General features: G+C 36.1%; 2 protein-coding genes across 4 annotated transcripts; both read right to left on the bottom strand.

Annotated features, from left to right (window-relative positions):
* Positions 1-1,155: 1,155 nt before the first annotated feature.
* On the bottom strand, positions 1,156-5,743 carry LOC112568093. 2 transcript variants are annotated; one of them, XM_025245193.1, is made up of 7 exons: positions 5,650-5,743; positions 4,978-5,072; positions 4,618-4,749; positions 4,141-4,341; positions 3,616-3,672; positions 3,201-3,306; positions 1,156-2,759 (listed from the first exon to the last, which is right to left on the bottom strand). In XM_025245193.1, exons 2-7 carry the CDS (start codon positions 5,057-5,059, stop codon positions 2,648-2,650), a joined length of 690 nt encoding a protein of 229 aa, XP_025100978.1. In that variant the 5' UTR covers positions 5,060-5,072; positions 5,650-5,743; the 3' UTR covers positions 1,156-2,647. The 2 variants fall into 2 exon arrangements, with proteins under 2 accessions (XP_025100978.1, XP_025100979.1); XM_025245194.1 differs by lacking the exon at positions 5,650-5,743 and having other exon boundaries at positions 4,978-5,629.
* Positions 5,744-6,828: 1,085 nt separating this feature from the next.
* Positions 6,829-12,122, bottom strand: LOC112568092. Of its 2 annotated transcripts, XR_003099987.1 has the most exons (8): positions 11,987-12,122; positions 10,774-10,868; positions 10,414-10,545; positions 9,940-10,140; positions 9,417-9,473; positions 9,015-9,120; positions 8,440-8,602; positions 6,829-8,385 (listed from the first exon to the last, which is right to left on the bottom strand). XR_003099987.1 is itself a non-coding variant. In XM_025245192.1 (7 exons), exons 1-7 carry the CDS (start codon positions 11,998-12,000, stop codon positions 8,509-8,511), a joined length of 699 nt encoding a protein of 232 aa, XP_025100977.1. In that variant the 5' UTR covers positions 12,001-12,122; the 3' UTR covers positions 6,829-8,508. The 2 variants fall into 2 exon arrangements, 1 of the variants encoding a protein (XP_025100977.1); XM_025245192.1 differs by having other exon boundaries at positions 6,829-8,602.
* Positions 12,123-12,494: the final 372 nt, after the last annotated feature.

The following is a 12,494-nucleotide window of genomic DNA, read 5'->3' as shown; positions in this document are numbered from 1 at the left end:
GAACAAGTTTGATATCATTAGAAACATTGAGACTTGTACATGTTATCGATGTAAATGTCTTCGATTGTCAAGTTAAGACTCTTTTTGAGTGCGCCATCGAAAGTTTCGTGAGAATTTTACTTACATATTTCAGTCCAACTGCCTCTGTCAAGCTGACATCCGCGAATGGTGGCAGGTGTGGTTAAGATACTGGATAGTCACGTGATGTCATACAGTTTTCTACTAGCTCAGCTTTACGACTGGCATTCTTCTTTAGGACGAAGTAAACATGATTCCTAGGGCTGCCCAATCATCAGTACAATAATAGTAGCAAGGTGAAGCCTTTCGTTGTAACGATGGGCACAAAGCTCAATGTCTCATGACAGTAACAAGTCTTTTACATCTGCCAGCAGTCAGGTCAAGTAGGTCACCGTGAACGAGGTGGATGCCCGGGTAGAGGGTGAGCATGCATTTATCCCATGCGTAAAATCTAACAACAATATTATGTGTACCTTGGAGGGTAGTCGACGCCAAAAACCCAACCAGACAAAAAACCACCAACAATGGTTTTTCCTAAAATGCCTGCAGCTTTTAGTCAAAGAGCGATTTCTTCTCATCCTAAACGGTGCCACAACAAAACACAATTTGAATGCTTACAAACAAATAAAAACAAAAACAATACAGACTGAATCACGGCTTGTTTCATTTTTTGGCAACAAGCTAAAGGTAAGACTCTTTTTAAAACGTGTCACAATTGAAAAAATACTGAAATTCTGAAAATATCATCCCTATTCTAAAATAGCATTTGATAACAATCATCGACGAGATGCTGTGCATCACTTGAAATGTTCAGGATTGTATTTTAGTGTGGGGGAAGTAACTCGGGAAGTGTGACATTTATTATTATTCTTGTTTTTCTGTAGAGAGAATGTCCGTAAAGAAAAAGATTGATGTTAAATTTTCTCTTTCTGTTGACAGAAAGAACTTCATATTCGTTGAGAGTACTGTCAAAATAAAATAAAGATAGACTAGTTGTTAAACCTAGCATTGTTGTAACATACTGACAAACAATGTTTACACTTGTCCTGACCGATACTGATGAATACTACTCTCTTCGTTTTACATCTGCTGGAGATATATCAACAAGACATAAAACAAAACCAAAAAACTTCAAAGTTTCAAAAGCGTATTAAAAATTTTATTTACTGCATTGAAAATCTGTTTAATAAAACAAAGTGTAAATCAAGCTTTGCGCAACATACAAATCACATGGAAATACAGGATGTGCAGACATTACCGAGCAATACTGCCATAAAACCAAACAAATTATTACAAATCATCAATGATAAGTAACAGCTAATTAAAATATCACTTACATACTGGTAGAGTTTTATTGTTCTATTATTATGCAATAGCTGATCATCAGTGACAATTTCTTCTGAAAAAAAATCTGTCTTCACAAAAGGTCACGTGATATGAAGTGTAGAGTATAAGTATTGAGAAAATTAATCTTTTATCAAGTATTTTTATCCAAACTCCAAAAAAATTTGGTTACACACTACAGTGACGTGTGTAAAACGTAAATAAAAGTAAATTCAATAAATTTTGTTCCCAATAATTTTGTCAAGCTCGTTGTTTAAAATCTGTGATGATCTATATATATATACTTCGCAAAAGTCTGAATTTATTGTCTTGATTTTCCTAACTGAGAAAAATGTATTGAAACCTACTGCTGACCTTCTCAAGCTACATTGAACACACTAACTGACATGTCGCTCGACATAATAACTCAACAATGATCAGCATGACAGTCACCCTTGGAGGTGTGTTGGAGGAACCCAGGTGTCCCAACCTCTCCAGACCACAAGTCACAGAAGGCAGCAAGTCCAGTTCCGGGTGGGCAGATGTCAGCTGGAGGGGAACCGAAGCGTCGCCGCCAGGAAAGCACGTCACCGCTGACAAACGTCACACAGGTGTCACACGTGTGTCATCATGTGTCACACGCCTGTCACATGTCCTTGCTGAAACGTTGAACTTGGTGGTGGTGGGGGTTGGGGGTGTACACCGATGTTTTGTGGGATTCTAGAGTCTTTAGTTGTAACCTTTTGAACTTTTAAAGACATGCAAGAGCTGAAATACAGATGAGAATCTGGCAAACCAGTTCTTCACGTTTGTTGACAACGTACGAAGAACACATGTTGAAAGTTCATATGATACAACCAGCTCTTTCAAAAATAATCCAAATATTTAACAGATATTAACAATCAAACTGTGATGATATTATTATTTTTCTTCATAAGTGTAAGTGTGTACGGATGGATGAATGAATGGATTAGATTAATCGCACATTATTTTAATGCTAATTCTAAGCTGGTTGCATAAGGGACATAAAACCAAAGGAAAAAACATAGTTAAGTCAGCCCTTGGCTAACACATGAACGCATAGCGAAGTTTAAATTCTGTAAAGTTCAAATTCGTCAAAGCACATGTCGCGCAAAGCATTTAAATGTACAGGCATCCGATGCAAGTTCAACCATACATAACAGTGATATAGTGTAGAGGACCGAAGACCTGTCAGTGTAGAGGTGAGCTGAAGACCTGTCAGTGTAGAGGTGAACCGAAGCGTCGCCGCCAGGAAGCACGTCACCGCTGACAGACGTCACAGACCTCACACAACCTCGGGGTCAGGGGTTGGCTGGTCGAGTAGGCTCTTAACCTGTGGACTGTGTGTTTCTCTCGGTCGTTTACCTGGAGTCATTTTCTTTAGCCAAAGTCGAACCCTTTAAAGTCAAACACATGCAAAATATAAATTCCTTGATGAGTGCGACAGAAACATGGACCGTTGGTCATAAGAATAATTATTGCAATGTTTTTGCTAAAAATAGAATTATTTGCAGTCTTTCTGGTTCTTTAACGGAAAATGTAAAAATATTTATATAAAAGGTTACTGAGATTTGCTTGTTATTATTATACATCTTTTTGTGTTCAAGAAATAAGAGCGAAAAGCAAAGAAAAAGGATAAAATAATATAATGGTGGAAATAGTTCTTGCAGTACATTCTGGCACTAATATTCTGGCAACAATAATATTCTGGCTTGCGCGAGTTTATGTGTTCGTGCCTGTGTGTGCTTTCTGACTGAGTGTTCTCTTGCGCGCATGAATAAATATGTATAATGTATGTATTTGGTTATTTTTATACTTTGTGATTGTTGGCCACTCACTCATTTCTCTTGAGGAACACAACAACTGCCATAACTAGCAGGAGCATCCCAATAGCAGCTGCTACCGATGCACCAACTATCATGATTGTTGAGTCTGTTTCTTCATCTAGTATAAACAACAAAAAAGGAAGCGGTCGTTTATTTATTTTATTTTATTTATTTTTTTTTTTGTAATGTTCACAATGTAACTATATAATGTCATTTATCAACAACTGTTTAAAGCACTTTGTAATGTTGAAAGTGTTATCTACACTCTATGATCCAAAATATAATGAACATACTATAAACATATAAATTAAAATATACAGTAGAATTGGACCAAAAATATTTGCAGTAATGCTGGAAATACATTCAGCATAGCTTAATACTTTTATTGTAAAAAGAGACTAAACGAGGATTTATTTTCTGAACTTACCTATAGGTGGTGCCATGTCTTCGTTTGTGGCTTGCGTTACAAGATCCACATGTCCATCTGTGATCAAAACACACAAACACAAATAAGTACAAAAATAATTAATTATGTTGTATAACATAAGACAGGATAAGATTTGCGAAGGCTACTGAGTGATACAAGGTACTTATTTTGTCTTCAGAAATCAACTGTTTCATTCTTCACCACCGAATAAGTAAACATATTATTTTGAAAAGAGTAGTGTTTAATTTTTCGTAACTAATAGCCAAAAATCGAGCAAAAGGTCAAGCTCTTTTCGCAAGATACAAGTCTTTTGCTCATTCTCGTTTCTGTTTTGGAAAAGAGGCTAAAATTTGATGTCCAGTTGTGTTAGAAACTTCTTGGAACTCTAAGATCATGGAAAACTCTCCTTTTAAGTTATAGTATTAAAGAAAATCCTGAATACTAATGAAAACAAAATATATTTTGCACTTTTTTAGTGTATTTCAAATTTAAAAAAAAATTTTATTGTTTACTTATTTTATTTACCAAGCTGGTTGGCGGGACGACAGGTTGCCTTGCCCAGATGGCTGGTGTCAAATATTTTGACTCTAAATTGTCCTGTCTTGCAAGCAACACTTCCAGGTACAGTGATGCTGACCCGGTCTGACACTGGCTGCACACAGTCCACACCTTTCCACTTGAAGCAATAAAACCCATCTCCAGGCCATCTGCAGTCCACCAAGGACACTGAAACACATTTCACAAACCCAGTTAAGATTTTTCTTCGTTCTTTAAATCTTCTTAACTAAGAGATAATTATAGACTTAACATTCCTTCTATTTTTTTTTCTTTCTTTCTTTCTATCATGTATAGTTTGGTAGTGCAAAAGTCATCCTTCGCCATCTACTTAACGTTGATATTTATTTGTAGATCAATGATCAGAAATAACCGGGGTCCTAAGGTACTCGAGAAAAATTCCTTTAAGCATGGAAACTGTAAATGAAGGATAAAAATAAACAATACCTTCAGCACCATCGTCCGGAACGAAGGAGACCGTAAACTCTTTACGTGTGATGTTGACGTTTATAGGTAAGGTACAGAGGAGCGAATGGACAGCTTGGGAGCTGCTGTCCTCGCAATTAGTGGCACTGAATACTGTAAATCATAAACAAAACAAGCACATGTTAATTCTTGACATCAAACAGCTCACCACTGACTGCCTTTCATTTGATATTTTGTTTGTTTCTGTACACATTTCGGAAAATATCTGATACTTGAGAAATGCTCATTCTTTTCTTTCAGAGCGAAACGTCAAAATAAATGCTGATTATCTGAAATAATTTTTAAACACCTGTACATAAATAAAAAGACTGGTTACTGTACCTTGGGCAGTCAAACGACAGACCGACAGAAGGAAAAGGAAGAGGCCTGTGTATAATGAACCTAGTCTTTGACTGGAAGCCATTGATATTTCAATCCTGTGAACAGACAAATAAAACAAAATAAGAAGACCTTGCTATAGCTCGTCGGCTTGCCAAAAGAGATCCAAAGGATGGTGAAGTACATGTGTCTACATTGTAAGGCTTTACTTAACTCGTTTTCTTTCTTTTGACACTATCAATATTTCTTACTTTAATTTCGGAATGGAGAGTTATCAATAAATCGTTTTCAGTCATTAAGTTGGAGTATACCTAGTTGCATTAGACTGACTATTAGGAACAAGTATCTAGCGGATAAGAAAATGAAACTATTGGAATAGTGTAAAAAAGGTTAGAAAACAAGTTGATTCGAGGTATTTGTTTCACTTTCTCAATTACAAAAACCATATTAGATAAGCGATCTAAGAGATAAAGGGAAGGTTATATGACTTTTCCCCTTTTTAGCTAGTCACCCTATATTCTCAAAATTCACTTTATTTTCTGTAGGCGACATTCGTATTCGTAGAAAAATTTTTTTAAATGATGTCTACACAAAATATCACCCAAAAATATGAAAACAGCTTAAAACGATGTTAAAATCTTTATCTAAAACTAATTTCAGTAATATTTCACATACGTTTTAGCCAGCACCAACTACTTGCAGCTCACTGAAGATGGCGTTGGTGGTCTAGTAATCGCGACCTAAGCCTTCCTTCTTAGACTTGAGTTTAGGCCTAAGCCTTTCATGTCTCGATGACCAATTTAGACATGACAATATAATGCCATGCATAGACTTGCCTTCTTTATCTAAACTCACCATTACCAGGGCTTCTGCTAGGGCTAAATTCTTTGTGGTCCCAGGGACCCCTTCTTCAGATTTTTAAGGGGTCCCTGTTCTTCGCCCAAAGATTATTTTTTGTATTTAGTAAGTCAATTTTCAAAAATTCTCTTCTAAAAGCTTGACTTGCATATTAACATATTCGACAGAATGACTAACGCACGAGCTAACAGAGTTTTTCATGTTCTCCCTGAAACTTTGTATAGCCGACCATTGCTATAAGACAATTAATTTAGACATTCATCAATGCTGAGCTTGCTGGAAAACAAAACCAGAACAACAATATTCGAGTGATTTACTTCATGAGGTCTCTGTGTACTCTATGATTTCAGTTAACTTTAATTTTATATTGTTATTTGTTAAATAGTAACTGTCGGACTGTGCAAGTGTATTAAAAAAAAACTAACACCATGAGGCCTTCTGCAACGTGTACATAACATGTATTAAAGTATCTGTTTATTTTAAAGTATATCTTTTCTTTCTTCTTGTTCCTCATCGCCCCCAGTGCAGCAAATGGCCGCAACTACACCCCACCTAAAGTATCTGTAAATGTTAAAGTATCAGTATATGTGTATAGTTAAGTCAGCAATTTGATTTTTTTTTTCACGAAACCTGTCTTACAGCCCTATCAGCACGACATACAAGACATTTATCTACACTACCCGGCAAGGTTTTGAATGGTCAAGATTAACTTCATGTGACCTTTATTATTATTCTTGTTTTTCTGTAGAGAGAATGTCCGTAAAGAAAAAGATTGATGTTAAATTTTCTCTTTCTGTTGACAGAAAGAACTTCATATTCGTTGAGAGTACTGTCAAAATAAAATAAAGACTAGTTGTTAAACCTAGCATTGTTGTAACATACTGACAAACAATGTTTACACTTGTCCTGACCGATACTGATGAATACTACTCTCTTTGTTTTACATCTGCTGGAGATACATCAGCAAGACATAACAAAACAAAACTAAAAAACTTCAAAGTTTCAAAAGCGTATTAAAAATTTTATTTACTGCATTGAAAATCTATTTAATAAAACAAAGTGTAAATCAAGCTTTGCGCAACATACAAATCACATGGAAGTACAGGATGTGCAGACATTATCGAGCAACACTCCCATAAAACAAAACAAATGATTCAAATCATCAATGATAAGTAACAGCTAATCAAAGTATTAGTTACATGCTGGAACAGTTTTATTGTTTTATTATTATGCAATAGTTGTTCTATAGATCATCACTGATAATTTCTTCTGAAACAAATCTGTCTTCACAAAAGGTCACGTGATATGAAGTGTAGAGTATAAGTATTGAGAAAATTAATCTTTTATCAAGTATTTTTATCCAAACTCCAAAAAAATTTGGTTACACACTACAGTGACGTGTGTAAAACGTAATTAAAAGTAAATTGAATAAATTTTGTTCACAATAATTTTGTCAAGCTCGTTGTTTAAAATCCGTGATGATCTATATATATATATCCTTCACAAAAGTCTGAATTTATTGTCTTGATTTTTCTAACTGAGAAAAATGTATTGAAACCTACTTCTGACATTCTCAAGCTACATTGAACACACTGACAGACTACTGACTGACATGTCGCTCGACAGAATAACTCAACAATGATCAGCATGACAGTCAACTGGAGCTGTGTTGGAGGAACCCACGTGTCCCAACCTCTCCAGACCACAAGTCACAGAAGGCAGCAAGTCCAGTTCCGGGTGGGCAGATGTCAGCTGGAGGTGAACCGAAGCGTCGCCGCCAGGAAAGCACGTCACCGCTGACAAACGTCACACAGGTGTCACACACGTGTCATACATGTGTCACACGCCTGTCACATGTCCTCGCTGAAACGTTGAACTTGGTGGTGGTGGGGGTTGGGGGTGTACACCGATGTTTTGTGTAATTCTAGAGTCTTTAGTTGTAACCTTTTGAACTTTTAAAGACATGCAAGAGCTGAAATACAGATGAGAATCTAGCAAACCAGTTCTTCACGTTTGTTGACATCTTCCAGGGAAAACACACAAAGAACAAATGTTGCAAGTTCAAGTGATACAACCAGCTCTTTCAAAAATATCCGAATATTTAACAGATATTAGCAGTCATAATGTGATGATATTATTATTGTTATTATTCGGCATAAGTGTAAGTGTGTACGGATGGATTAATGAATGGATTAGATTAATAGTATATTATTTTAATGCAAATTTTACGCTGGTTTCATAAGCCACAAAAAACCAAGGGTAAAAACATTGTCTAACAGATGAACGCATAGCGAAGTTAGAATTGCTGTATGACCGAAGCACATGTCGCGCAAAACATTTAAATTTACAGTCAGTTGATTGGTTTTAGCTAGTAGCCACATCAATATGTCAGTAAGTCCCTTTAACAGGCACCTGTTGAATGTATTAAGTTCAACCAGACATAGCATTGATATAGTGTAGAGGACAGAGGACATGACAGTGTAGAGGTGAACTGAAGACTTGTCAGTGTAGATGTGAACCGAAGACCTGACAGTGTAGAGGTGAGCTGAAGACCTGCCAGTGTAGATGTGAACTGAAGACCTGCCAGTGTAGAGGTGATTTGAACACCTGTCAGTGTAGAGGTGAACCGAAGTGTCGCCACCAGGAACACGTCATCGCCGACAGACGTAGCGGACCTCACACACGCGCGGGGTCGCCTGAAAGAGTAGGCTGGTAATCTGCTACTTTCGGTCGTTTATCTGAAGCCTTTCGCTTTAGCCAATCTTGAAACCTTCAAAGTCAAACACAAGCAAAACATTAATTCCCTGTCGTGTGCGACGTAAACCTGGACCGTTAGTCTTAAGAATATTTTAATGTTTTCGCTAAAAAGAGAATTAATTGCAGTTTTACCATTCCTTTAACCTAAAAAGTAAAAATATTTATTTTAAATGTTAATGAAATTTGCTTTTTGTTATACATCGTTTTGTGTTCAAGAAATAAGAGTGAAAAACAAAGAAAAAGGATAAAATAATATAATGGTGAAAATAGTTCTTACAATACATTCTGGCAATAAAATTCTGACAACAAAAATAATGTCATTGCGCGTGCTTGTGTGTGTTTTCTGGCTGCTTGTTTTCTTGGCATGCATATGTATCATGTATGTATTTGGTTATTTGTATATTTTGTGCTGGTTAGCCACTCACTCTTTTCTCTTGATGTACAAAACAACTGCAATAACAAGCAGAATCATCACAACTGCAGCTGCTACCGATACGCCAACTATCATGACTGTTGAGTCTGTGTCTTCATCTAGTATGAACAGCAACAAAGGAAGCGGTGGTTTATTTATTTATTTTTTTTGTAATGTTGACAATGTAATTATATAATGTCATTTATCGACAACTGTTTAAAGCACATTGTAACGTTGAAAGTGTTATCTACACTCTATGATCCCAAATATAAAGAATTTACTATAAACATATAAATTAAAATAAACAGTAGAATTGTACCAAAAATATTTGCAGTGATGCTGGAAATACATTCAGCATAGCTTAATAATTTTATTGTAAAAAGAGACTAAACGAGGATTTATTTTATGACCTTACCTATAGGTGGTGTCAGATCTTCGTTTTTGGCTTGCGTTACAAGATCCACATGTCCATCTGTGATCAAAACACACAAACAGAAATAAGTACTAGAATAATTTTGTATGTTGTGTAACATAAGACAGGATAAGATTTGCGAAGGCTACTGAGTGATACAAGGTACTTATTTTGTCTTCAGAAATCAACTGTTTCATTCTTCACCACCGAATAAGTAAACATATTATTTTGAAAAGAGTTGTGTTTAATTTTTCGTAACTAATAGCCAAAAATCGAGCAAAAGGTCAAGCTCTTTTCGCAAGATACAAGTCTTTTGCTCATTCTCGTTTCTGTTTTGGAAAAGAGGCTAAAATTTGATGTCCAGTTGTGTTAGAAACTTCTTGGAACTCTAAGATCATGGAAAACTCTCCTTTTAAGTTATAGTATTAAAGAAAATCCTGAATCCTAATGAAAACAAAATATATTTTGCACTTTTTTAGTGTATTTCAAATTTAAAAAAAAAATTATTGTTACTTATTTTATTTACCAAGCTGGTTGGCGGGACGACAGGTTGCCTTGCCCAGATGGCTGGTGTCAAATATTTTGACTCTGTATTGTCCTGTCTTGCAGGCAACACTTCCAGGTACAGTGATGTTGACCCGGTCTGACACCGGCTGCACACAGTCCACACCTTTCCACTTGAAGCAATAAAACCCATCTCCAGGCCATCTGCAGTCCACCAAGGACACTGAAACACATTTCACAAACCCAGTTAAGATTTTTCTTCGTTCTTTAAATCTTCTTAACTAAGAGATAATTATAGACTTAACATTCCTTCTAATTTTTTTTTCTTTCTTTCTATCATGTATAGTTTGGTAGTGCAAAAGTCATCCTTCGCCATCTACTTAACGTTGATATTTATTTGTAGATCAATGATCAGAAATAACCGGGGTCCTAAGGTACTCGAGAAAAATTCCTTTAAGCATGGAAACTGTAAATGAAGGATAAAAATAAACAATACCTTCAGCACCATCGTCCGGAACGAAGGAGACCGTAAACTCTTTACGTGTGATGTTGACGTTTATAGGCAAGGTACAGAGGAGCGAATGGACAGCTTGGGAGCTGCTGTCCTCGCAATTAGTGGCACTGGATACTGTAAATCATAAATAAAACAAGCACATGTTAATTCTTGACATCAAACAGCTCACCACTGACTGCCTTTCATTTGATATTTTGTTTGTTTCTGTACACATTTCGGAAAATATCTGAAACTTGAGAAATGCTCATTCTTTTCTTTCAGAGCGAAACGTCAAAATAAATGCTGATTATCTGAAATAATTTTTAGACACCTGTACATAAATAACAAGACTGGTTACTGTACCTTGGGCAGTCAAACGACAGACCGACAGAAGGAAAAGGAAGAGGCCTGTGTATAATGAACCTAGTCTTTGACTGGAAGCCATTGATATTTCAATCCTGTGAACAGACAAATAAAACAAAATAAGAAGACCTTGCTATAGCTCGTCGGCTTGCCAAAAGAGATCCAAAGGATGGTGAAGTACATGTGTCTACATTGTAAGGCTTTACTTAACTCGTTTTCTTTCTTTTTCTTGTTTTTTTTTTCTTTTTTTTTTTGGACACTATAAATATTTCTTACTTTAATTTCGGAATGGAGAGTTATCAATAAATCGTTTTCAGTCATTAAGTTGGAGTATACCTAGTTGCATTAGACTGACTATTAGGAACAAGTATCTAGCCGATAAGAAAATGAAACTATTGGAATAGTGTAAAAAAGGTTAGAAAACAAGTTGATTCGAGGTATTTGTTTCACTTTCTCAATTATAAAAACCATATTAGATAAGCGATAAAAGAGATAAAGGGAAGGTTATATGACTTTTCCCCTTTTTAGCTAGTCACCCTATATTCTCAAAATTCACTCTATTTTCTTTAGGTGACATTCGTATTCGTGGTAAAATTTTAAAAAAGGAAGTCTATACAAAATATCACCCAAAAATATGAAAACAGCTTAAAATGATGTTAAAAACTTTATCTAAAACTAATTTCAGTAATATTTCACATACGTTTTAGCCAGCACCAACTACTTGCAGCTCACTGAAGATGGCGCTGGTGGTCTAGTAATCACGACCTAAGCCTTCCTTCTTAGACTTTGGTTTCTAGTCAGGTAGGCCTAAGCCTTTCATCTCGATGACCAATTTAGACATGACAATATAATGTCATGCATAGACTTGCCTTCTTTATCTAAACTCACCATTACCAGGGCTTCTGCTAAGGCTAAATTCTTTGGCGTCCCAGGGACCCCTTCTTCAGATTTTTAAGGGGTCCCTGTTCTTCGCCCAAATTTGAAGGACCACACTGACAAAAATTGAAGGGGTCCTCCGAACTTTTAATGCGTACTGTACGCAATTTTTTGGGTAAGCAGAAGCCCTGATTACTACACCTGATACATCACGATTAAAGAAATTATAAAACAAATTTAATCTACCAAAATATGAAATGAAGAAACGAAACCTTACAGAACATAGTTTCCCCAAGGGCCGTCAACAACTCGTATGATTCAGTAACTTATCGCATACCTTCTCATCAACATGAAGCGTCTCGCAGTGCCAGGCCCGGACGTTTGGAATGGCGCAGTTGACCGTTGAATTCAGGCCTAGGCTGTTATTACTCGCCTCACATTTTAACTATAAAAACAGGCCCAAGCCTTGTGTTATCATTGATCACGCACATAGGAGCTGATTAAATAGGTTACGAAATTACGGGACTGCTGCAGGGTTTTAAATAGAAGTGACTAGCGACATTAGCAAGTCCTAAAACAAATTATATTTTAAATACAGTTTAGTTGATTCCTTGGTATTAAATATTTCTTGCCACGTGACATGCCAAACAAGATCCTTTGTTCATAGATTTTGCAATCTAGGTTGTTATTTACACATACAAGACCAGTTTACACTACAGTCTGATTGTAATTTTGTTTATGTAAGTATTGGTGAATAGTAAAATATGTATATGTCTAGTTATGGTGCGTATGGTGTGTGTGGCGTGCGTCTGTGGTGTGTATGGTGTGTGTGATCTGTGTGGTGT

This window comes from Pomacea canaliculata, linkage group LG7 (assembly GCF_003073045.1).
Source record: "Pomacea canaliculata isolate SZHN2017 linkage group LG7, ASM307304v1, whole genome shotgun sequence".
In the NCBI taxonomy this organism is placed as follows: domain Eukaryota; kingdom Metazoa; phylum Mollusca; class Gastropoda; order Architaenioglossa; family Ampullariidae; genus Pomacea; species Pomacea canaliculata.
This window is presented reverse-complemented; position numbering and strand designations above follow the sequence as displayed.